General features: G+C 42.7%; 1 protein-coding gene across 2 annotated transcripts in view; it reads right to left on the bottom strand.

Annotated features, from left to right (window-relative positions):
* The window catches only part of pvrl2l (PVR cell adhesion molecule related 2 like), a 516,877-nt gene that overhangs the window by 220,719 nt on the left and 270,033 nt on the right, over positions 1-26,125 (bottom strand). Inside the window, exon 7 of one of the 2 annotated variants that reach the window (XM_075450506.1) lies at positions 14,383-16,132. The exons of the other annotated variant lie outside the window; for it this stretch is intronic. Coding sequence (XP_075306621.1) covers positions 15,489-16,132 — 644 coding nt within the window. The 3' untranslated portion in view covers positions 14,383-15,488. Of the gene's footprint in view, positions 1-14,382; positions 16,133-26,125 lie in introns of those variants that run through there. 2 annotated transcript variants of the gene reach the window in all.

Genomic DNA, 26,125 nt, shown 5'->3' with positions numbered 1-26,125 from the left:
GACATTTTGTTCAATGTTGAATCTACAGGATGATGGACGCTGACACTGCACAGCTCCCCTGAGTGAGTCTGAAGGGAAGGAGGCACAAAGACAAAAATATTGCCAATTTCCAAGTTTCCTTGACAGTTCGAGAGCGAAAACCGAAAACAAATTCCATGAATTTTGATGAGTTTTCTCTGTTGCCAATTTTGATTCGCAAGCATGAAAAAAAAAAAAGCGTCCACGTCAGTCATAACTCTGGAGTTTGTCTCAGCTTCTTGTTGCTCGTTGTTTTGGTTCAATACCAATTCAACTGTTGTGCTTCTGAGGCAGCATTTTCATTGCAAAAGTTATGAGGAAATACTGTTTTTCACCAACGGAGAGAGTTAGAAAATGCTTTCACTTGAAAATATGAGAAAAAAACAAAAGACGACAAGATATGAGTCTCAAATTCACCAGGAATAGTATTACAAATGAAACCTAAGGCCACTCTTTTCAGCTGGAAACAGATGAAAAGTTTTTTTTTTTTACCGTATTTTCCGGACTATAAGTCGCATCAGTTAAACGTGTCATGAAGTCGCACGTATTTAGAAATTTATTTCACATAGGGCTTAAAATTTTTAATCTAATTAATCACATGATTTCCCTGATTAATCACAATTAATCGCATTTGTACGCAAAATCCAAAAATTAATTCAAAAGTATTGTATAGCTTTCAGTATTTAGTTTTATTTTAAATGTGCTGCCATATAAATGAAAGTGCCATAACATTTGTTGTGCAAACACACTTTTAACATCAGCCGACAGCCGCGCCTGTTACGGTGCACGGTTTACACAGCACGCAGTGATACGAAGGGAGAGAAAATAGGGCCAAGCGATTGGGAGGTCTGACTTTTTCCTGGAGAACGATTTTGTGATGCAAATGTATTACTCTTTTGAACGCATATTGTTTTGAGAAGCAAAACGCTTTATTTTTTAAGCCCCAGCCAACTAGCCGGACTACCTTCATCAACACCAAAACGAGGCTGGAACTCTGCTCACAGGACGCAGCAGGGGGTAAGAAAATGTTCAGAAATGATGTTGCTAATATGGGATGTCATACAGCTTCATATAAAAATAGGCGAACTATCCCTTTAACACAGTGATAATGAACTGGAGTTAATTTAGCAGATACCCTGAAAGAGAGTGGATTACTCGAGTAATTGAAAACTAAGTGAAAAGATTGCACGTTTTTGTGAGTCGCGTAAAAAACTGGTTACAAAGAAAGCAGGAAGAGTTTGGAGAAGAGGGATCCAAAAGTGGTTGAAACACGAAATAAAAAGAGACCAAGAAGAAGTGTTTTAGTGTGAGAACCACAGCCGAACAGAGAAATCTCAAAAGTAGGGGAAGGAATTCATCTTTAACAGTTCATGTGCCTGCAAAATTGAATCTTCCCATTGAAAAGCAGACACCCACTCGAAATGAAAAGGCCATTTATTGGAACGTACACGCCAAAAACCTTAAATAACCAAGTCCGACATCCTTAATTATAGGGCTGAAGGCAAAAATTCGATTGGTCGTTGGTCGACCAAAAAAATTACCAGTCTACCAAATTCCATTGGGCGATTGGTCGCAGGAAAAAAGAAAAAAAGCCGCGTCTCGTCAAAGGGCTTCCGGGACTTTTAATTTGAAGGGCGTGACAAAGGAAGACGTCAAACAAATCAAAACGGTAAATTCGTGTCACAAGGACAGAACGAGTTATTTTGCCATGTCTGGAAGGATGACCCAAAGAGGGTTACTTGCCTAATCTGCAAAAAAACATTCGCGTATCATTCATCCACGACGAACATGCTTTACCACCTCAAGAATGTAAGTAGCTTACTAGCCTAGCTATCCTATGCCGATCTGAAGTTTGAATGCAATAAATTATAAATTATAAATAATACATTTAATTTAAAATAATTAAGCACATTTTGTTTTGTCGCTAGTATTGATAAGGCTAAATTATCCAGCTCACTGTTTTACTTATTATTTAAATCTCTCTACAGGCGCATCCACTTTATTGCGATCTAGCCCCCTCCACCTCCACGGCATCCTCCTCATCATTAACGCAGCAGAAGCTCACAATGAAAGCCCCTCTGTCTTCAAAAAAGGAAGAGAGACATAACTGACAAAATAGTTGACTTCATAGCGCTGGACATGCGACCTGTGAATATCGTCAGTGGTAAGGGATTTAAAGATCTAATTGAATGCCTCGAGCCCGGATACAGCCTGCCAAGACGTGAAACAGTGATGCACGCGGTTGCGAGCAAATAGAGCACAACCAAACAAACACTTCAGGGCAAGATCAAAAACTGCAAAGCACTCAGCTTCACAACGGATACATGGACATCTAACCAGACGGAAAGTTACATGACGGTCACGGCGTATTTTATTTCCGATAACTGGCGACTGCATTCATTCGTGCTGGAAACTAAAGAGTTGGGAGTGAGCCACACAGCTGCTAACATAGCAGAGCGACTCAGCGAAGTAATGGCAGACTTTAGAATCCCCGCGGAAAAAAAGGGTCGCTCTTGTACACGACAATGCCGCGAACATGGTGCTGTGCGCCCATCAGTTAGCGCGTAACCCGTCCTGGGGTAACGTCCAAGGAGTTTGTTGCGCAGGGCACACTTTGCAGCTGTGCATCAATGCAGCTCTTAAAAAAGATCCCATTTGCCGTGTCATAGCAGCTGTCTTGTTGGACATTTTAAGTGCCAGGGCTACAGCGGCTCTCACTGAAAAAGAAATACAACAGAACGTGCATAGATGCGGCAGCCGGGCATTAAAGGTAAATGGGTTTTTTATTTTTTTTTATTTTTTTTTTTTGGGGGGGGATTGTCGATTAATCGGAGTAAATGACGACCACTGGTCGACCAACAAAATCCTTGGTCGTGGACAGCCCTACTTAATTATAACACAACAGGCCAGAAGCAGCACACTGGGAGAAGAGGAAGGTTTACGAGCAGAACTGCACTCAGTAAACTGGCTGCAGAGCACAATGAGACCTCATTTAATAAGTGTCGGGAGGATGAAACTTATCCACATCTGCTGGAGTCTCAGCTGGCCTGCAAGAAGCTCTGCATTAACTGGATTAACAACAAAAGCAGAGCTCAATAACTAATAGGCCTCTTCTTCCTCCTCTCTTCACTTATTCCTTTTCTGTTTCCTCCTCCTGCTATCTTCCCTCTGCCCCACAGCGAAGCAGAGAGATAGCAGCGCAGAGCGCTTTCATGCCTTCTGCTGAATTAAACATCCAGGGAACAGCTTGTGCTGGGTGCTGAGCAGGAGCAGGAGAGGGGAATGCAAAGGAGGAGGATATATATACAATTCTGCCCCTTCTCCAGAGTGCTGCTCAACATTCTTTACAATTAAAAAGATCTGCGGTGGATCGGCCGGGCGGAGGAAAGCCAAACGGGACAGCCAGACAGAGGAAGGTCTGGCTGTCAGTTGTTGTCGGGTGGAAGCAGCCAATCGCAGAGCAGAGGGGTGGAAAGGCACTCAGAAACAGTCCTCCGAGGCTTCCTGCCCACCTCCGGCTTTCATCTGTAAATCCCATCTTGCCAATTTCTCTCATTCCTTTCACACTCTGTCATCTTTATGCTGCAGCCAACCAACCGGGCTTCACAGGCAACAGATCTGGCCATCTCCAACTCCAGGCTCCGCGACGAATGGTGAATAACTTTGTTCTCAGGTGGGTGACAGAAAAAAGGGAAGAAGAACCCGGCGATGTTTGCTCATCCTCCCCTGCAGAGGACGATGGTTTCAGTTTCTGATCCGAGAAGAGAGAGTCTCCCTTTCTCCTGGCCTATTTGGTATTCCCCAGATGGAGCACCGAACTGCCACCCTCCACCCTCTCCATTCCAGCCTCTTTCCCTCTGATGGAGCCAAGTGACCTGTTACAGCTTCCTCTGCATGGCGCCACGGACTCTGCAGAATTCAGAGCTGCACGTGTGACACAGGTCAGCTTCGTTTTCAACTGGGACAACATCGCTGTATCCAAAGTTCTTCATCATAACATTAAGCAACACTTAAATCCACTTATCAGGGCCTTTAAAGATGCATTTCTATATTATTCTTCGGTTGTTCATTAGAAATAAACGGCTGCTTCACTGCGAGCTTTTTTTTTAAACTTCTTTGGTAAAAAAAAAAAAGATAAATGCATGTTAAATACTGCTCAATTTGGCTAATTTGTGCTTGATAGATACATTTAAGTCTGTTCTTGTTTGACAACCCTGAAGAATTACTGAACATTTTGAGCTATTTGGTTCTGGCAGAATGATGTGATCCGTACTTAAAGGGTTAGTTCGCCATTTTGCACATTAAGCCCTGTTTTTAGGTAGTCTGGGGTGAATTATAGATGATCTGATCACAATTTGGACATTTGGTGCTGAACGGAGCATTTAGGTATCCACTGCGGCAGCCCCCCCCACCTTTGCATTGAGTCAATGACCACTCAAGCAAACAATCATAAAACGGCATTAAACTTTCGTTTGAAGAGACATGAAACTCACCGTGTGGTCTGTGGTGGACAGCGATACGTTGGCTCTAAAACCACCGCGAAATACGCTTCCAGAGAAGTTATATTACCATTATTGTCCGTCTTCATTGATTTGTATTGTACACAAACAACGCACTATCGCCACCTAGTGGCTGGATATCTTGCTGCTGCTATTCAATCGGGTCAATTTCGATAAATTGACCCGAAAATCGCAGCGAAATGTGCCTTCTAACAGTTGTTTTAGCATTTGGTGGACCTATTTTTCTGGACACCGTTGAATAGCAGCAGCAAGACATCCAGCCACTAGGTGGCGATAGTGCGTTGTTTGTGTACAATACAAATCAATGAAGACGGACAATAATGGTAATATAACTTCTGGAAGCGTATTTCGCGGTGATTTTAGAGCCAACGTATCGCTGTCCACCACAGACCACACGGTGAGTTTCATGTCTCTGCAAACGAAAGTTTAATGCCGTTTTATGATTGTTTGCTTGAGTGGTCATTGACTCAATGCAAAGGTGGGGGGGCTGCCGCAGTGGATACCTAAATGCTCCGTTCAGCACCAAATGTCCAAATTGTGATCAGAACATCTATAATTCACCCCAGACTACCTAAAAACAGGGCTTAATGTGCAAAATGGCGAACTACCCCTTTAAAACTCTGGATTTCTTATTTCTTATAAGAGGAAAAAACAAAACTGTTAAAAATGCAGGACTTTGACCTACGAGACTCCTTTTGTCATCACAAAATGTTTGCCCTCAAGTATTTAAGTGTTTAGGTTAGAAATTGTGAGATAATGACATATCCCTAAGCCTGTGATTGTAAATAAAACAGTTTCAGTGTTTCTATGGCATCAGCAGGGTCAAACATGTATTTATGTCAACATCCTTAAAGACAAGAAGGCGTCAAACACTGACGAGAAACATTAGCACGAAGGAGGGAAAACTTTCAGCCTTCACTCTAAAACAGCCTCAGTTTCATCACGTTTCTGTTGATTTATTTACTTATAATAATCCGTTTAATCCCGGCTTGTGAGGCCATCTAAATAAAGTTTTAGCACATCATATCCACACGAGTCCACTGTGTGACGAGGTCTTTATCGGCTGTGGGGACTTCACATATTCCCGTGCAACCGATGGTGCACAAATAACTGAGGAGGCTGCAGAACTCACAGCCCAGCAAAATCTGCAACTTTCGCAGCATGTCTTCACAGAAGAAGAATTTAAAAATCTCTGCAGATGGTCCAGAACGAGGCGGCGCGTCTGGTCTTCGATCATTGGCTCCACTGGCTTCCCTCAGCCGCCCACATCAAGTTCAATGCCTTGATGTTAGCCTACAAAGTGCTCAATGGAACGGCTCCCATCTACTTGAATGCTCTTGCAAAGGCTTACGATGGTGGAATGACCTGCCGAGCGCTACCAGAACAGGGGCGTCCCTGAATATCTTCAAGAAACTCTTAAAGACCAAGCTCTTCAGAGAACCTATCCTGTACTTCCCTCTATGCCTGCACTCTGGCTGTGTTCGAAACCGCATACTTCTCCTACTACTCCTGCTAACTTTTTGAGTTAGTATGCGAGTTTGAGTAAGCGAGAAGTTCCCGAATGCATACTAGATTCTCCGAAATGTTGAGTATGCATCATGAGGTTACTACTCATACTCAAACTACCCAAGATGCAACGTAACGTGACGTCACCGATCATCATTCCCTGTCAAAACGGAAGTTTCAAGCTAGCTACAACGAGGGTAGTTTCACTTCCTGTTTTCAAAACAAAAGCACCAATTGTATCGTAATGGCTTTCCCTATGATAAAAGGCAACAGGTATTTTATTTTGTGAAAATAACCAGAAGTGCGTTGCTCACTACGGCTAGCTTTAGTAGCGCCGAATTCGTGGGAACAAAATGGTAAATAGCCGGTATTTTGTCATGTTTTCAACACGTTGGGGATCTAAACGACTACTTTCTCACCTGAAAATGTTTCAAATGTTGCTAAAGTTTACAGAGTTTAGAGCTTAAGCGAAATAAGCTTCAGGCCGACTGATTTCGGCTCGGGCAGGAGCGAAATGCATTGTGGGTAAACGCTGTACATACTGTCTGATCGAGTAGTATGCAGTATGGAAGTATGTAGTGTGTAGTATGCGGTTTCGAATACAGCTTCCATCTCTACTGTCACCTCTGACCGGTGGTTTCCTTCTACCTAGCTCATTGTTAGCTTTGATGCTAGCTGCATTCTTATACCCTCATTTGTAAGTCGCTTTGGATGAAAGCTTCTGCTGAATGCATAGACTTACATAAATGATGCATTTCTGCGGCATCGTGTCCGTGATTGAAGACGCCGCACGCTCTCTACAAATCCAATCACAATGAAGAAAGAATCCAAACTGCAAACTGTTTTAATCTGGGTTATAAATGCAGAGGCCTGTGGACTGCACAGTGCTTACTGTACCTAATGCATATTCAGCTGTAATTGTGTGTGAGTGTGCGACAAAGGGAGTGTACAGTACTTTCCCCGATGTTTGCAAAACTAGAAATAGGTCCTACGGCTAAATAGAGCAGATCTGAGCAGGTGCAGCGTACGTCACGGTGCCGAGGAAGAGCAGAGCTGTGGGACTTTGCTGTTGATAGACTGATAACGCAGCTCTGACTCATAAATTAACATTTTCTCCACAGAGAGTCGTCTCAGAACAGTTTTCCTTTATTGAAAATGGGTTGTGCAAAAAACAAAAAGTTATGACTGATGATGAGTTTTCTCGCTGAGGGTGCATCCATGGTACAAGACTCTGGGACTAATTAGGCACCATCGTTGTGATCACTGTTTAAAAATGAGGGCGCCTGGAGGAAACCCCCTGAGAAACAACGAGGTCGAACACAGAAAGTGCGGAGAGTGGGGATAAAAACAGGGTGCAAGGGCTTTATTTCAAGGTTGAAAACCCTTTATAATTCAAATGAAATAAAGGATTATTTTAATTTCAATCCAGAAAAGCGTCTCTTAACATAAAAGAACTGATTTAATCTCTAAACTGGAAACCAGACGCATGAAATATGTGCTGCGTATGAACCGTGAGACTTAACTTTGTTGTTCTCAAGAGGTTGAATATTTGGATCTTGGAACATGCATGCACCCCACGGAGTACAAAACACACTTAAATACTTTAATCCAACTTCACCTGCAGTGATACAATAAACAAGTACTACAACTGGTGATATGTGAGACGACTGAAGTAACGGCGTAGCTGCTTCTCAGCTTCTTCGACTTAATTGGCAACTTGTGCAGACAAACTGTGAGGCTGAGAGATGCGTCTCCACTGGAATATTTTGTAAGATAGCACATACGACTGTCTCATTTACAGAACAACAGACTGCACGGTGCATAATGTTCAACAACAATCAACAACAAGGGACCTGCTCAGCACTTGGGGGGGCTGAAACAGCTTTCCATAACACCAAAAGAACTCAGGCTTTGACTTTCAAATGTCTCAGTTTTATCCACAAAACTCAGTTCGGATCAAAATTATGGAGGAGTGAAAGTGCCAAAATTAAATAAATAAATACATCATTAAATGATTACTGAAATGTGTTATAAATTCATTAAAATACCATTTTATGTAAAAAAACATTTTCACTGTTTAGTTCATTATTTCATGGTGTTGCAGTGAATCATTCATTTATTTCATTTGTCAAAACTCGCCCATCAAAGTCAGTGGGCGGGGCTAACATAGTCTGATCCATTGCTTTGGTCTAGGTCTAAAAACTACGGCCCGTCACATCATTATTTATGGCCCCTCCATTCCATCCCTCAACACCGTCAATCTTATTTCTCTCCGTTCATTCTCTATGGCGAGTACATGTGTCATTACCTTTTGTGGCCACTAGCAGGTTATGGCGCTGTTGCGCAGATTTTTTTCCAGAGACGGACTATTTATTGACTATTTTTGTCCTCTTATGGCCACTGTATTTATCCTAATGCAGTCATCATAACATAACGTTCACGCTGCTCTCACCTCAGTATTGTGTCAAGAATAGCCTCCTCACCTCGTCAAAATAAAAGCTTTTAAAAAATAAAAGTTTATTAAAACATATTGCAAAATGTTTGGGTGCATTGTGTTATTAAATAAGATGAGTAATAGTAAATTAAACTCATTATTTGTTAAATAAGTTTTGTAATATGTCGGCCTATTGATTTATTGATTAATTATAAAATGATTAACCAATTATAAAATAATTGGTTTTATTTCGCTTTAAAATGTTCTTCATTGTTATTCACTCTTGGAAGTTTTTTATGCCAAATAGAATTGTGTGAGTTCACAAATGTTGGAATAAAAAATGCTTACACAGGCTTTTATCTGACATTATTAAGGTTATTATTCTTATTTTGTGATTTCAGCTCAAGACTATGCTGTAAAATTTTAACGTAAATAACAACAATAACCTACATTGAATGGGCTAAAATTCAGCTAAGATAGATCTGCTGTATACAGCAGGCATATTTACTGTAATTTACATGGAAAATCTCCAGAGCGAGCCGGCCCCCTTTAAGAAAAGTTTGGGGACCACTGATCTAAGCCAACGTAGAGGTGAATAGCGCCACCCGGTGTATAGGAATGTGTTCACCAGCTCTGCATCAATCCATTATCTGGAATCGATTTGGCTTGACTTAATGTGCGGGGTAACCAATCAGGTGTTAGCATCCGCCCACTAACTTTATGTCAGAATTTATTTACCATTAAATAACTTTGATGGTATTTTAATGAATTAACTACACATTTAAATAATTATTTAATGATGTATGTATTTATTTAATTTTGGCACTTTTACTCCTCCATACTAAATAATAATAACACCTTTATTATTCTCACAATATTTTGTAACAATACACCGGATCACTATTAAAGATCACAGTTCCCTTTAAAGATCCTTTTTCAAAATAATTTCATGTGTTAACACTGAAAAGCACCTTTAAAACCTGCCTTTGATCGCCTTTAAGCTGCAGAAAATCCAGCATCAAGATAAATACAGCAGGTCTACAGTGAGCAGGTGTGAGGTTGTGATGTTCAGCTGCTGGAAGCTGCAGCCCCCGATTCATTTTGGAACATTCGCACACAGCAAAATTAGAGTTTTGCCTTGAAAACACATGTGCAGGAAAATAAGTGCTGAAAAGACTGAAATCTGTGCTGTTCTGGGTCAGGTTCGTCCTTCCACCCAGCGAAAAGCAGGTTCTGCACCATAGTTCATGTGAATGTACAGTTCTACACGGGCAGTTCATGCTCATTAGTAAATTTAGAGTGATGGTAGAAAGAAAGTACACCCAAAATAAAGCAAAAAAACTCTTAGAAATAGATAAATCCAACCTCAGACAAACAAATGACAACAAATGAGATATTACACTGAGTCATTAACTATTGAAGAAAAAATGAGACAAAAGACAGAAGCAGTGTGTGAAAAACTAAGTGAACCCCTGATCCAGCAGCTGGTAGCAGCAGTGACTCTGGAACACTTTGGTATCCAGAGGAGTTCATGGTGGACTCAATGGCTGCAAGGTGCCCAGGTCCTGTGGCTGCAGAACCAGCCCAGATCATCAGCCCTCCACCACCGTGCTTGACAGCTGGTGTGAGGTGTTTGTGCTGATATGCTTTGTTTGGTTTCCTCCAAACGTGCTGCTGTGCATTATGAGCAAACATCTCCACTTTGGTCTGGTCTGTCCAAAGGACATTGTTCCAGAAGTCTTGTGGTTTGTTCAGATGCAGCTTTGCAAACCTAAGCTGTGCTGCCATGTTCTTTTTAGAGAGAAGAGGCTTTCTCCTGCAGCCCTTCCACAAGCCATACCTGTTCAGTCTGTTTCTAACTGTGCTGTCATGACCTTTAACCTTTAACATGCTAACTGAGGCCTGCAGAGTCTGAGATGTAGCTCTTGGGTTTCTGACCTTGGGCTGACCTTGCTGGAACGTCCACTCCTGGGAAGATTGACAGCTGTCCTGAATGTTTTCCACCTGTGAATAATCTGATGGACTCCAGATAGTTTGGAAATGGCCTTATAACCCTTCCCAGATTGATGGGCAGCAACAGTTGCTTCTCTAAGACCATTGCTGGTGTCTTTCCTCCTTGGCATCGTGTTAACACACACCTGAATGCTGCAGCTTTTATAGAGCTGCTCACACTGACTGATGATCAGTTAATCAGAGCATTGATCAGCAGCAGCCAGATTCTTAAATATTAACGTAGTTTTTCATGCACTGCTGTAATTTAGTTTTTATTTTCTATTCCATGGCTCCAGTGTAATATGGGCTGAAGTTGGTTTTACCTAATAATAAGACCTGGAATGGACCAGATGATTTTTCTATTAAGTCCTGACGAGTGAAATGACTTTGAGTTTCCTTGTGTGTTTAGCTAATAACTGTAAGTATCTTAAGCTACAAGCTTAAGTGTCGATTTTAAGCCGTTTGATTCACTTAAAACAAAGTTGGGGATTGTTGTGTTGTTGTGAGAGCTATCAGTCGGTGTTTTCACACATCCTGCATCATAGAGCAGAGATTACTGCTCATTCTTTTACAGTCTTCAACCAAATTTCATATGAATGACATTTTTCTGAAACTCAAAAAACATATTTATCACTGCTTTTGACACATTTTAACTGTATCTTTCACTTTTCTTCTAATTTTACCAAAGCGGTCTTTAGGTCATCCCAGCTCATCGCAATGTCTCCTCACATCTGCCAACTGCAATAAAATCAAACACTGAAAAAAGTTTGGTTGTCTGAAAGGAATATTATTAGAAATGTTCAAATCATTAAGGCAAAAGTGTTCCAGAAACATAAAGAGCTCAATCCTCAGCCACTTTCCCACATTAACAGCAGATTTTCTTAAGAAAGTGAGGACGATTCAGAACGATTCAGGACGATTCAGAGCGATTCAGAACGATTCAGGGCAATTCAGGACGATTCAGGACGATTCAGAGCGATTCAGGACGATTCAGAGCGATTCAGGACGATTCAGAGCAATTCAGGATGATTCAGAGCGATTCAGGATGATTCAGAGCGATTCAGAGCGATTCAGAGCAATTCAGGATGATTCAGAGCGATTCAGGATGATTCAGAGCGATTCAGAGCGATTCAGAGCAATTCAGGAAAATTCTGAGCGATTCAAAGCGATTCAGGACAATTAAGAGCGATTCAGAACGATTCAAAGCGAGTCAAAGTGATTCAAAACGATTCACGGCGATTCAGGGCGATTCAGGACGATTCAAAGCGATTCAGAACGATTCAGTCCACACGTGCACTTTCCAGGGGTTGATTCTACGCCTGTGAGATTCACTCTCACTTCAAACAGTGTTCCAGCGTTATCACGAGTGTCGGGCCCTTTAAAATCCTGTTTAATTTTTCCTAAAATCCGGTTTCATTTTCCCCACATTCGGTTTTTAGCATTTTACATAAATTTAACCCAGAGAAGGTGAATTAAGTACTGAAATGCAGACGATATATTCAGTTAAAACCGAAAACGTTAATGCTTCCACACATATAACCACATTTCAGATAAAAACATGGCACTATTTCTTCCTGTGTGTCCAAACAAAACTGTCCTTTTTTTTTTTCCATTTTGTTGGTTTAAATTGGAAGCCAAAGGACCACAACATCCTCTACAAACTCGCGTCTTCTATTCGAAGACGTGTGACAGGCAGCAATGGTTGTTTGAAGCGGCGGGTTGGACGTGGCCCGGTCCGGTTTCTTTCTCTTCAGGTGGTCCTCAAACGCATCTTTACGGGCCCAGTCAACATTTGATCACCTGACGCATAATAATCATTGGGAAACTGCTCTGCCCTGTAATTTGGAGTTAGCCGGGAGTTTCTTAACTTCTTTGCCAACTTCGACATGTTTGTATTAAATGGGGAGGGGCAGGTGGAGGACACCCCCGGAGTTCCCAAAAAAAGTTTAGTACTTAGCAGCTCAAGTTTATTCCCAAAAACCCCCAAAACTTGTACGTAATGTCGGTCAGTTCCGCGTTGATAATGAATTCTGGTTTTGAAGTCACAATTCCGCGATTCCGTGAACGCGGAATTTAAAGGCCCCTAACGAGTGATCGGGCTGGAAAAGTCTAGAGTGACTGTTGTTCACATGTGAAAGCAGCATCAGATTCCAGCTCTTGTATGCGTGTAAAAAAACAAAAACATCCGTTCTAACATGTAATCAAATAAAAATTAGAATAAAAAGAAAAAAGTGTTCAGCATCATCGTACAAAACTCAGTCTACAGGTGGTTCATACTGATGTACGAGGCTGGATTATATCATAATATGAAGGGTTTACAGATCCAATCTTGAATCTGGCGAACTGCAAGCAAACCCATCGACATTGCCCAAATTAAATCATGTTTGACATTGAGGAGTTAAAATATGGATTCTTAACTCCTGCTGCAGCAGGTGCCAAGCACAGGGAAATATTCTAGTCTTCAAGGTTTATACACTGGAAAAAATGCCCCTCCAAAAATAAGTAAAAAAACAACAAATAAAGACGTTTTTGCTTGAAATAAGCAAAAAATCTGCCAATGGAACTAGTGAAAATCGGCTTGTCAAGATTTTTTGAAATAAGATGTGATATTTAGGACTTTTGAGTTAAAAGTGATCTTGAAATTAGCTTAAAAACCTCTTCAAATTAAAAAAAACTCAAAACAAGATGTTTTCAAGACTTTTTCACTTAACAAGATATTCCAGATGTATTGTATCAAAACAAGTCCCTATATCTGGCTGAAATTGGTACTTGTTAGGCAATTGTGTCTTATATCAAGTGTAATGAGATACTCAATGAGAAAAATAAACTTGGTAAGATTTAGATTTTTTCCAGTGTATCAACTGGTTTATATTGAAAACCACCTGAAAACCAACAGTCAGGATCTCATTTGAAGCGACGCTCCCTGAAGAACCATCTGTGTTGACCAATGCTTCACAACTGTTTTCTTATCCAGATAATCCAATAATCCAAGAATACCCTGCTATGTTCCACGGGCCGGTATCAGCCTTGTTTTAAACCTCCTGTAGTCTGAGTTTGGCACTGATGTTTTTCAGTGAAAGACAAGAGAAAAACAATCCGTGATGAGATGCTCCAGAAACGCGTCTCTCAATGCAATGAGAAGAATCTGGCACATCCCGTTGCCTTAAAAACATTCTGCAGGACGAGGAAAATGAATGCATGAAATGCAACGGCCTCCAACAAAGCTGGTGAATACGTCGCCTCATTGAATGCAGCCTACATGGGAACATAAATACAAATGATTCCCCGCTCCCTGCACACAATCACAGCCGGAGCTCATCTGAGCCGCCCCAACATGTAAATAAAGAAAGTGCAGAACCAGACAAATAATGTGGATTCAGGAGGCTGGAAAACACACGACCAGGACAGAAAAGAGATGCAGAAAAAAAAAAAGTTTGAGGAAACCGGAGAACTTTTTCATTAAATGAGTCATTACCGCCCCGACGTGGAACTGCGTGAAACCCCCAAGGCTCCCGGTGCGTCTCTTCTTTAGCAAAGATCAACGCCATTACACAAGAGTAACAGTAACAACAGTAACAACATCTACAAGAACAACAAGAACAACAACAACTGTGCTATAGTGAGAAGGCGCTCAATATACGGATGATGCACATCATTAACACCACAGCCAGCCACACATTAGCACACACTGTTATCAGGTCTGTTATGTTGCTCAGTTCAGTCACTGCAAACCCCCACAAAGTTTACTCTGAGATTAACAGAAACTCCGCCTCTGTTGCCGGGGCGACAGCTCAGGCCAATCTGGAGTTTTGAGCCGATTTCAGCCGTTTTTTTTAATGCAGAATTCAAAGGTTGACGAGGACTTCTGAGGCTAAAGTTTTTCTGGTGCCCCCCCCCCCCCCCCCCCCCCCACGTGTTTCAATAGGCTTTTTCTGGTAAAATACAAAGTACAAACACTTTCAGTCACTCGGCACATCGTCACACAGCAAAGCTGGAGAAGCAGGAACGTAGCGGTAAGCAGCGTCGCGTCATGAGTTGTGTTGGTTTTCTTTTGGCAGTATTTTTTTTTTACACCTTTTTGTTCCATTTGACTTACACTGAAGCAAATTTCCTCTCCTGGGTATAAACAGGGTCACGTTATTCAGCCTGGAGTAGTCCTCTTTATTCAAAATGACTCGGTCTCTGCGGAGGGTCGAGGGAACGACTGATGGCGACTCTTTGATCAGGTTGAATGTGAAGCAGGTTGGTGTTGAGCTAATGGAGGTGATTCTGATATATTTAGTGTTGAACGGGGTCGTCTCAGACTCCCCGCTTCCTGCCACTCATCTCCTCTCTCTGGCTGTGTTCAAAACCGCATACTTCTCCTACTACTCATACTACTCCTAATAACTTTTTGAGTTAGTATGCGAGTTTGAGTAAACGAGAAGTTCCCGGATGCATACTAGATTCTCCAAAATGTTGGGTATGCATCATGAGGTTACTACTCGTACTCAAACTACCCAAGATGCAACGTAACGTGACGTAGCCGATCGTCATTTCCTGTCAAAACGGCAGTTTCAAGCTAGCTACAACGAGGGTAGGTTCACTTCCTGTTTTCAAAACAAAAGCACCAATTGTATCATAATGGCTTTCCCTATGATAAAAGGCAACGGGTATTTTATTTTTGTGAAAATAACCAGAAGTGCGTTGCTCACTACGGCTAGCTTTAGTAGTGCCGAATTCATCGGAACAAAATCGTAAACACGATTTAGACCACGATTACATGTTGGGGATCTAAACGACTACTTTCTCGCCTGAAAATGTTTCAAATGTTGCTAAAGTTTACAGAGTTTAGAGCTTTAGCGAAACCAGCTTAAGGCCGGCTGATTTCGGCTCGGGTAGGATCGAAATGCATTGTGGGTAAACGCTCTGCATACTGTCTGATTGATGAGTATGCCATATGTAGTATGTAGTATGCGGTTTCGAACACAGCCTCTGTTTTCGGCCTTCCTTCCTCCATCCTTTCTTCTCCTCCGTCTTTAGACATAAATGGCAGTCCGGGAAATGACGGAGCCGTCTCTCTGAGATTCCATGTCGTCGTCGAGGTATGCGTCCATCTCTTCCTCCCCGCCGTGACCTCTGTGGGCGTGGTAGGTGGGAGGCAACATGTTTCCGCCTCCCCTGACACCTCCGAATTGATCGTACCGCTCCTCTTCCTCCTCCATGCTGTCGTCCAGGTCAAACTTCCTCCTCTCGGCTTCCTCCATCTCCCCACAGAGGAGGATGTCATGGGCAGTCGGGGGGTTGCCGGTTGGCGTGAGGTGAAGATGATGGTGGTGGTGGTAGTTGTTGGCCTTCTCCGTTAGCGTTCCGGTGGCGTCGCAGCCCTCCCGGTACGTGTAGACGGGCCCGTTGTTGTTGGCGCTGGTTCCGTTCTTGCCGCCGCCGCTTCCGCAGCTGCTGAAGAGCAGACGGGCTTTGTTGCCATAGTCCCCGCCGTTGCTGCCGCCGCCGCCGCTACCTGTCGCCATGGAGTCCCCATTGCCGGGGTAGCCGCGCCTCTGTTGCCGGCGGCTGCGGGTCAGGAGTACTGCAATGAGCGCTGCCACCAAGAGCAGCGCCAGGAAAGAGCCGATCACCGCGCCCGCCACCACGCCGGCGCTGGACGGGTCCTCCAGGGCTTCTGCAGAAGGGATGGAGGGGTTGGAAGGAGGGATGGAAAAGTGAGTGGAGGAAGATAAAAAGGAAGGAATAGGTGGCTGTTCTGGAGGAGGCATTCACAGTTCTTCTGGTATTGTTAGTATGCGGCGGTATTAGCACGTGTGTTACAATCCTCTTACAAGTGTGTAGTAATGTTCTTCCTCAGTCGCTGCTGGGATCAGGCTGAACGGGACCGACTCTTTCCCAGACAGGTGAGCCGTAGACAGCTATGTCATTTTTATCAAGGTCCTGTTTAAAATACAGCTTTTATGGCATTTCCAAAATGCATTTTGGGGCTCGTTAAGTGATTTTCAATCCGTTTTCCCATTGAATTTTGCACCTCTACGAGTCCCAAAAATGGAGAAGACAGGTGTGCTGTAGACAAAATGTCATTTTTTATCAAGGTCCTGTTTAAAATATAGCTTTTATGGCATTTTCAAAATGCATTTTGGGGCAAGGCAAGGCAAGTTTATTTGTACAGCACAATTCAACTACAAAGCGTTTCAAAGTGCTTTACAGAGACATTAAAACAGTAGAAATAAAAAGCATGATTTAATTTTTTAAAAAAAGAAAGAAATAAGAACAATAGATAGAATCAGATAAAATCAGTAGTTAAAATGTGTTTAAGTTTTGAAACTCAAGCTTCAGATTTGGAGCTTTATTCAAAGGCATTTTCAAAATGCATTTTGGGGCTCGTTAAGTGCTTTTCAATCGACTGCAAATTTTCTCTCTGATTCTCATCATTCACCGGTTCCCTCTGGGCATCGTACCGCTCCTCTTCCTCCTCCATGCTGTCATCCAGGTCAAACTTCCTCCTCTCGGCTTCATCCAGAGGTGCTTGATGGGTGACCAGAGATGGGATGTGTGAAAGTTTCAATCGATTTTTCCCATTGAATTTTGGGAAGTCAGGTAGGAGGGGTGACAAATTTGGTCCACGACAAGCACGATTGCCCACCTGACGTCCTCCACACATGCAGCCTCCACATTAATGACAACAGGCTCAATATTCTCTAAAATCCAAACTTTGAATGAAGTCTGTTCTATGCTGTATGGCTGAGTTATAAGGCCTCCAAAATAGGGCAGATTTCTTGTGATTTCTGATAAAAATGACATGGCCGTCTACAGCAGATCTGTCTTAGGAACAAGATAAAAACCTACATGTGCTCTACATATATGTCGTCCTCTTTCTGGAGCCCTTCCCCCCTTTTTAGGCCAGCTGTGGGTAAAACTTTACAACCGAACTTTACGTTGGTGTGAGCCAAGTTTGCTTCTCCGCTCTCTTGTTTCAGATGAAGACTGAAACAAAGATGAAGCAAATAGGGATTTGTTTTGGGCCTCACTCGGTCTTTGGTTAAAGCAGACAGATAGACAGTAGATAGTAAAGTAGACCCAGGACAGAGAGGGTTAATCGAAGAGGGTTAAATGAACACAGCCATGCCTGGAAAGAGCTGCAATGTTTAACATCCCAAATCCTTTCCCAGTACCCACTTCACACGCCCTTTCTTCCCTCTCACCGTCCAAAATCCTCTGTGTCCTTCCTCTGCCTCTCATATCGGTCAGCTAGTCAAACCGCAGGGCACAGAGATCACCTGCTGTCAACCTGGGATCAAGTCCAGATCTCACCGATCAGCGGCACACAAAGGCAAAAGGGTTCACAGGGAAGAGTGAGATTCATGCCAGGACATTTTTAAGAGGATTCTCTGCAGGAATATTAGAGAGGGAGAGATAGAAAAGGGTCTGGGGCTAAGAGAGCGAAGGATTTGGAAAAGAGGATTTGTGCTGGGCTAAAAAGAAGAGTGAAGAAAGTCTCAAACCGAGCAGGGAGTGTGGATCTGTGCGAGGCCGGTAAATGTTTTCTTTTCCCTTTTATGTCTTTGAATTACATGCAGATTTTTACAGAACAGCAGAAAGCCTGAGCCCCTTCCTGCTTCCTCCTGGCAAACATCAGGAAACGCCAATCAAACAAACCTAATATACATCGTGTGAGGGGAGCACCAGTGTGAGAACGCCACTGCTTCTTTTCAGTGACATCACGCTCAGTGTCGGATCAGAACCTGTACGGGGCGAGTATGGCGTCACTGTAACCAGGGCCGGTTTTTGCTATGGGCAATGTGGGCGACCACCCACAGCCAATCCAAATAAACTGTATTTCATCCCTAAAATTAACATAGACCCATGTATATATATTTATATATATATGTAATTAACTGGGTTATGTGAATCTGTGCAGTCATCTACGTGAATGTGTTTACGTCATGTGACTCCAGTTGATTGACGGGTGAACGGATGGCGTTAATGGGAAAAGCAAAGGTAATAATGTGGAGTCATCATGGATCATCATCATGGTAAAAGACCAAAGAAGCCATCAGGTGCCCAGTTTAGAAAGAGAAGAAGAAGAAGAAGAAGAGGAGAAACGGGCAGAAGATAAAGGCTGTGTTCGAAACCGCCTACTACATACTACATACCACATACTGCATACTCATCGATCAGACAGTATGCAGAGCGTTTACCCACAATGCATTTCGCTCCTGCCCGAGCCAAAATCAGCCGGCCTGAAGCTGATTTCGCTTAAGCTCTAAACTTTGTAAACTTTAGCAACATTTGAAACATTTTCAGGCGAGACAGTAGTCGTTTAGATCCCCAACGTGTTGAAAACCTGACAAAATACCGGCTATTTACAATTTTGTTCCCACGAATTCGGCGCTACTAAAGCTAGCCGTAGTGAGCAACGCACTTCCGGTTATTTTCACAAAATAAAATACCCGTTGCCTTTTATCATAGGGAAAGCCATTACGATACAATTGGTGCTTTTGTTTTGAAAACAGGAAGTGAACCTACCCTCGTTGTAGCTAGCTTGAAACTGCCGTTTTGACAGGAAATGACGATCGGCGACGTCACGTTACGTTGCATCTTGGGTAGTTTGAGTATGAGTGGTAACCTCATGATGCATACCCAACATTTCGGAGAATCTAGTATGCATCCGGGAACTTAAAAAAAGTTAAAGTTAGTAGGAGTAGTAGGAGAAGTAGGCAGTTTAAAATACAGCCAAAGAGATGCAGATTTCTATGAGTGACGTAGGCTATAGGCTATTTGTTAGCCTCTTGCTAATATGTTGCTATTAGCCACGACTGTATTTGATTTTTAGTTTTGCTGAATTAGAATTAGAATTGAGGCATCATGTCATGCAACTAATTTCACCCAAAGGCAACCTGGTCTGGTTTGTTTGCAACACAACAACAAGCACAAATTCACACAGAAGTCCCGACTGTGGATTTTTTTTTATTGTTTTATACGTGAAATTAAATAACTTCTAATATACATTGACATGGCATTTTGTAAGCTACCTGTGGTTTCTTTTTGTACCTTTTTGTATTTAAGATTACATATAATAAAATAATACATTGTTGGTGGCGGGGTAAGTCTTTTTTTTGGGGGGGGGGGCAAGGGATGGTTCGCCCAGGGCGTGAATCTAGTCAGGTCCGCCGCTGACTATAACTGAGGCAGGATTGAGTCGTACTCACTGTTCACTCAGAAAAAAAAGATGAAATGAAAGTGGGGAGGAACTGCATGAGAGGGGAGCAGAGGAACTAAATGCATTCTGGGAGATAAAAGAAGAGGTCACAGTTTGATTTCAGACACTCTTGCTCTGGGCTCACATGGGGATGCAGCAGGGTTATTCCGGGGTGACACTCGGGGAGGGGGGGGACTCGTGGGAAAGGATATGATGTCTAAATTAGGGGACAGTGTCAGGGTAATATCCAATTGAAGTGACAGAAGGCATTAAGGATGATGAATCCAACTTTCTCTGTCCCAGTTTTCTCTCTTTTCAAACTTACGGATTGGCAAAGACGCACAACATATGGGCCAAAGTGTTATTTATATTTATTGTGCCATTTATATTTTAGGCGTTAGTGGTATTTATCAAGTCCCCGAGTGAGAGACGGCTGAATAATGGCGTTTTGTGGCTGTCGTCCTGTTAATCAAGTGCTTAAAAGTCTATTATTCTGTACAGGCTGTAAAGAACAATGAGCCCAAAAAGTCCATTAAAACTGGCACGTTCATTTTTCAGCAAATCAGGTCACACATAGCAACAAGCACGGTTTTCTGTCCAATTTCCCCTCAAATTCCAAAGCTAAAGGGGGGGAGGATCGAGGTTTAAACAGAAAGGATCTTGTGTCATTTGCTGTATTTAAACTGCTAATCAGTTCTCTTTGTGTTAGTGATTCAGTTCAACTTGTTGAGAACAGCTAAAGTAGGTTAAAAGTTAGCAAATAAACAGAATGAACTTAAACTTTTTGTGTAAAAACTAAGACAAAAACACATCAAGCGCTTCAGATTTAGAGGTTAGAGCAAACTTCATCATTCATACTCATATGACACAAATGACAACAACACAAAGAAATTTCCATGAATACGTCGACTGGGACGATAAACAATGTGTGATTGGCCGACTTTAAAGTCGGGGAAAAAGCCCCTAAAGGGACAGTTCAGGCTTTAGGTGAGACACAGCGATCATAGTTGGGTTCAAAGATCTCAAACGTAAAAGATTTGAGTGTTTTTTTTATCGTGAAGATGCTAAAGAAGCACAAGAGACTAAAAAAATAAATTTAAAAAAAGCTCCAAATGTGCAACCAAATCCCAATTAAGACAGAATATGAAATAACTGTTTCATAATAAAAGGTCAAATAGATGCAGCTTTAGTTTTGATTTGTCAGTATGTTAACATGACATGAGTGGCAGGTGGAAAACTGATTCTGATCCCATGACGGTAGGGATGGGAATTGTTAAGAATTGAACAATTCCGGTTCCATTATCGATATCGATTCGATTCTCTTACCGATTCTCATCCGGTTATATGTAGTATATATAGCCTGCCTCACTCTTGCAGTCCTCGTTAACTAAAAGTTAATATCAGATGGAAATTATTCATACAGCATGTCGCTAACATTATTACAACCAATAGGACCTGGAAGTTTTACCCATCGCTTAGCAGCGAGTCAAAGACGTTACATTTGTGCAAAGTACCTGGTGAAATATAACCAAACTTTGGAGCGATTCTGCCTCGACGCCATGTTGGAAACATTCTGAGTCAAAATACGAAGCGTCAGACGTTAGCAGAACCTTTAAAACGGGATCGTCAGGCCACGGAATCGAACTACTGGGAGCCGGTTCTCCCATCCCTGCACTACGGTTTACAAATATTCACATGGAGGAAGGAGGGGATTGTGGGTAATGGTACTCCACTGACCATTGTGACACTCTGATCAATCTCGCGAGGTAAAAACTCGTCCCACACATTGTTCGTTTCATGGTTTACATCCACGCCTCACCCTCCCATGACATGAACTGACAAAAAACATCTGCTCACAATTTACGACCACGAATTGGACAAGTGGACATATGTATGCGATCCATACATGTAACGCCCAGTAACACCCAGTAACACCACACAAGTGTGCACGAGTATGACCCACCAGTCATCAACAACTTGACCATTTTACCAAGGCTGACACACTGCTGTGAAGCATCATCAGCAGGTGGCTCCAGATGTGTTGGCACTGTGGGCATTTTCCAATAACTGCTCCTTCCAGCAGCAGATGTTTGATTGGCAGTTTCATCTCTACAAATGTTTCAATGTCAGATTTCGTTTCTCGTGGCTTTAATCCATCAAAAGGCACACTCGGTAAAGCAAAGTAAAATGCTTTGCAAGAATGCTTAAAGTGCATTTACGCACCGCTCTTTCAGCAGATTCAGGGTTTACGTGGGTCTTTTACCACAATCTAATGGATCCTGGATCAATTGTAACAGAAATAGGCCAGATTCATGCTCAGTGTTGGTGTCAAATCCTTGTCAAGCATCTTGTGAGACACTTTAGTAAACACAGTTGTGTGCGAATATTTTCCAAAAAAGAAGGTGAACGAAGGAAAAAGGGGAGTCGAGTAAATAGGCCACGCTCGTCATCCTTATTTCTCATCAGCAAGAGGCAGCACGCCGGCATTAAGAAGCACAGTGATAAATGTCACGGAAAGAGGCAGAAGGGCTTAGATCAGTCTCTGTATTAGTGTCATGAACATGGAAGAGATTAAGGGAGGAGGGAAGAGATAGACTTGTGAAAACTATCCATTTTTACTCAGTTACACTCACTGCGGTGGGGATAATCTAAATGAGGTGATTTGGGATGTGAGGAGGAAAGGTGGAAAGAGTTAGAGTGGGAAGGGCAAACAGAGGCAGAGTGAGAGATAAAAGATTGATCTTTTGTGAATCTCCTTCCCCACCCCTCTCCTTCCACGTTTCCTTGATTTTGTTCTCAGAACTGTAATTGGGCCTGAAAGCACACCAGAGGCTGTGATTACGAGCTCCACAAAGAGGAGCGTCCCTCATTTATTGCAACTTCTGGTCAAGGACGTAAAAAAATGTTGAAATGAATATGCAAGACAAAACAGAAAAGGACCAACCATGCTCAAAAGACCAGGCGACAGCAGATTCTAAAGAACCACATGCCTGACGAGAGTTTTCTTTCAGTAGTTTTAGGATTTATTCAACAGTTTCCAGACTTGAGCTGCAGGTCGGTTCAAAGTACCAGCTCTTGTAGCGCTAACACAAAGGTTGGCTGCAATTTCAGTTCAGCAACATCTCAATACGTCTCAGTTCAGTGTGAAAAACTTCCTTTTTCCAACCCGATCTGCTACAAAGGCACAGATAATGTGTTCAAATCAAAGGACAGAGCGAGAGAATCAAAGTTATTAGTTTTAATGTTTAAGGCTACTCTGAAGGCCAGAATAAACACTAATGACATCATTACTAACACTTCTGCATACTGCTGGGTTGTGGCCTTCAGCTTTTGAGGCTACCTCATGTGGGTACCCAAGGCTACCTCATGTGGGTACCCGAGGCTACCTCATTTGGGCACCCGAGGCTACCTCATGTGGGTACCCGAGGCTACCTCATGTGGGTAACCGAGGCTACCTCATCCGGTTACACGAGGCTACCTCATCCGGGTACCCGAGGCTACCTCATCCGGGTACCCGAGGCTACCTCATCTGCGTACCCGAGGCCACCTCATCTGGGTACCCGAGGCTACCTCATCTGGGTACCCGAGGCTACCTCATCTGGGTACCCGAGGCTACCTCATCTGGGTACCCGAGGCTACCTCATCTGCGTACCCGAGTTTACCTCATTTGGGTACCTGAGACTACCTCATCTGGGTACCTGAGACTACCTCATCTAGGTACCCGAGGCTACCTCATGTGGTTACCCGAGGCTACCTCATCTGGGTACCCCGGGCGCTGTGATTGGCTACCCACCGCTCCAGTGTATATGGCATCTGTCTCCATGAGTGTGTTCAACAGGTGCCAACCTGGATGGTTAAATGCTGAGGAGTAATTTCGTGTATTTACATGAGAATAAAGTCTTAATCTTAATCTTAAAAAGACAGTTTGAAGTCAAAGCCACATGTGGTAACTTGGCTAACTGTCAAATGGGCCCTTTTATCAATAGCATGTACTAAGTCCTTTATGAAGGGGAGGGGGTGCGTTGCACTTTGACTCGTGGAGAGAGGCGGAGCCGCAAAGTTTGTGTGATTGTCAGGGAGAAACGGGCAAACTCGAGGTACATTTCTAATGCAGCATGAACATGAAAGAGAGACACGAGGTGCAAACGGACTTCGGTAATCAGGGACAGCATAATGGCTTCTACAGCAAGTCAGGACTCATACAGCACCCGGCTGAATCTCACTGTTTATGGTTGACAAATAGAACCAACAGGGCCATTTTCCACCAACATGCTGGTTTGCTCTAAAATCAGACTGCAAAGCACATGTTGGCCATTTAAGTGCTGATCCGACCCAGTGGGTAAACCTGGAATAAAAACCCTTTGAGAACAATGGAAGGAGCATTTTCTCCCACGTAAACATGGCGACATATTGTTCCTGTGCAATTTAACGTCATTAACAGCTGGGTAGAGATTGATTTTCCGCCTATTAACTGCACAGTTAGCCTCAAACATCCTTACATATATACGCATGCACACACTGTACCTGCAAACACTTCTGAGAATCACATAATTTATCAAGTTCTGCTGTTAACTTGAATGTGAATGATTAGATCTCTGCGGCATATCTAACTCAGAACTTTACAGTTTTTGTTTCTTCTGTTCTCAAACAATCACATAAAATCGATATACAGCTGAAACTTTTAATAATGAACACACAGCCACTGAAGAAGTGTCTTAAACCTGCATTTCATCTCATGTCCAGCAGGAAGTGACCATATAAGGCAGTTTGTATAGAAATCTATTGGAGAACGACGCCACTTTTGATTTGGAACTAGATTTTTTGGTCATAATTGCCACGTTCGCTCTTATTTAACAGAACATTAGGGTCATTTTTTTAAACAATGTTCCTATGTAGAAGAAAAGTGACGATGATACTTCAGGATGAGGCAACCTTGTGTTTGACAAGCACCGTCTCTACATATGTGCAGAGTTTCTACGCTTCTCATTCAAATCTACCGCTCGTACTTCGGTTAAATAACAGTTATGTCTATATGTGTTTATGATGGTGTAACGGGTTGGCTGTTGATTCCACTTCCACAGTGACTGCCAATCATATTCCCCTTTATTCGTGCATCATGGACGCTCACTGGTTGGCAGGGCTCTCCTCAGCACAGAAATATGGGCTGAGATGTAGGCGCAGTCCGTGGTAGGTTTGTTACACAAAGCACAGCGTTCTACTGAAACTGTATGTGATGTAATAATACAGTTAGCAGGATCATTATTATATATTATGCTCAGTAAGACTAAATGTGTTGGAAATGTTTTATTTTGCAATGTTAATATAATGTTTGTTAGCGATCTTGGCTCGAAGGCTAAGCTAAACTTGCTAACTTTCTCTCATGAAGCTGTGCCGAACGGGTGCCGTGCTGTCACCGTGAGCCGACCGGTCGGTTTCCGTATCGTTATTCAGGCAATAAAAGTCCTGAAGCTTAAAGAGTGTCTGCCCTTCTTATAAAAACGCAACACAACGCAGACAACGGTTACAATGGCTACACTGCAAAGAAGAGGGGACCTGATATCTAATGTTCCTAATTTAGGGGCCTTAAAAAAGGCATCTAAAAATGTCATTGTGATAGAAAAATGTACCAAATCCGACCCTCCTTTATTGTCTCCGTTTACTTTGAGGAGTTCTATATGGTCTGAGTTTCAGGTTCTGCCCCCTAGTGGAACACTCCGGTAACAGGCATAGTGCACGGGTTACTATGTGAACAAGTATGCTGACAGCAGGGCTGGTCTGTATGATGTCAAGATAAAAAAAAAATCAAGTATATTCTCAACGCAATAGGCAGTGAGATAGGGGTTGACAAACTGTGGTTCTTCCACTACACTGTCTTGGTTGCACTAACAGCTGGGCCATAGATTTATGACCATACCAGAGTACAAAAAAAGACTATAAATCTCATTATCTACGGTGCAGATTCCTAAATTCCTGCACAAACTGCTTCTCAAAGGTTTAGATTTTCAGATGAGACACTCGGGACGGCTTTGCTTGCTTGTGTCCTGCAGCGAATAAGTAAAAAAGGACATGCGGAACATCCATTTTATCGTGAATATTGTTGGAAAATGACTTATCATACTGCCCACTCACCTGTAAATCCAGACATCATCAGATAAACACAGACTCGCTGAACGCTTCTTACTTTTTGACACAGTCAGAAACACACACAGGCCTTAAAAGCACCTATTAGCCCGATGACACCAAAAGCCTCAGAAACATCTGTATCACACCTCTGACCCGACATACAACAGTAATTATAAATCAGACACTACCTAATTAGCCTCGATGGTGCAGAGAAATGTGCACACATGCAGACCCACCGAGTCCATAAAATTACACCTAAATTACCCCTGATGGACACACATTTCATTTGCCTCCCAACCAAAACCTTATATACCCCGCCCCCCCCAACACACACACACACAC

Source organism: Odontesthes bonariensis, chromosome 18 (genome assembly GCF_027942865.1).
Source record: "Odontesthes bonariensis isolate fOdoBon6 chromosome 18, fOdoBon6.hap1, whole genome shotgun sequence".
NCBI classification, from domain to species: domain Eukaryota; kingdom Metazoa; phylum Chordata; class Actinopteri; order Atheriniformes; family Atherinopsidae; genus Odontesthes; species Odontesthes bonariensis.
This window is presented reverse-complemented; position numbering and strand designations above follow the sequence as displayed.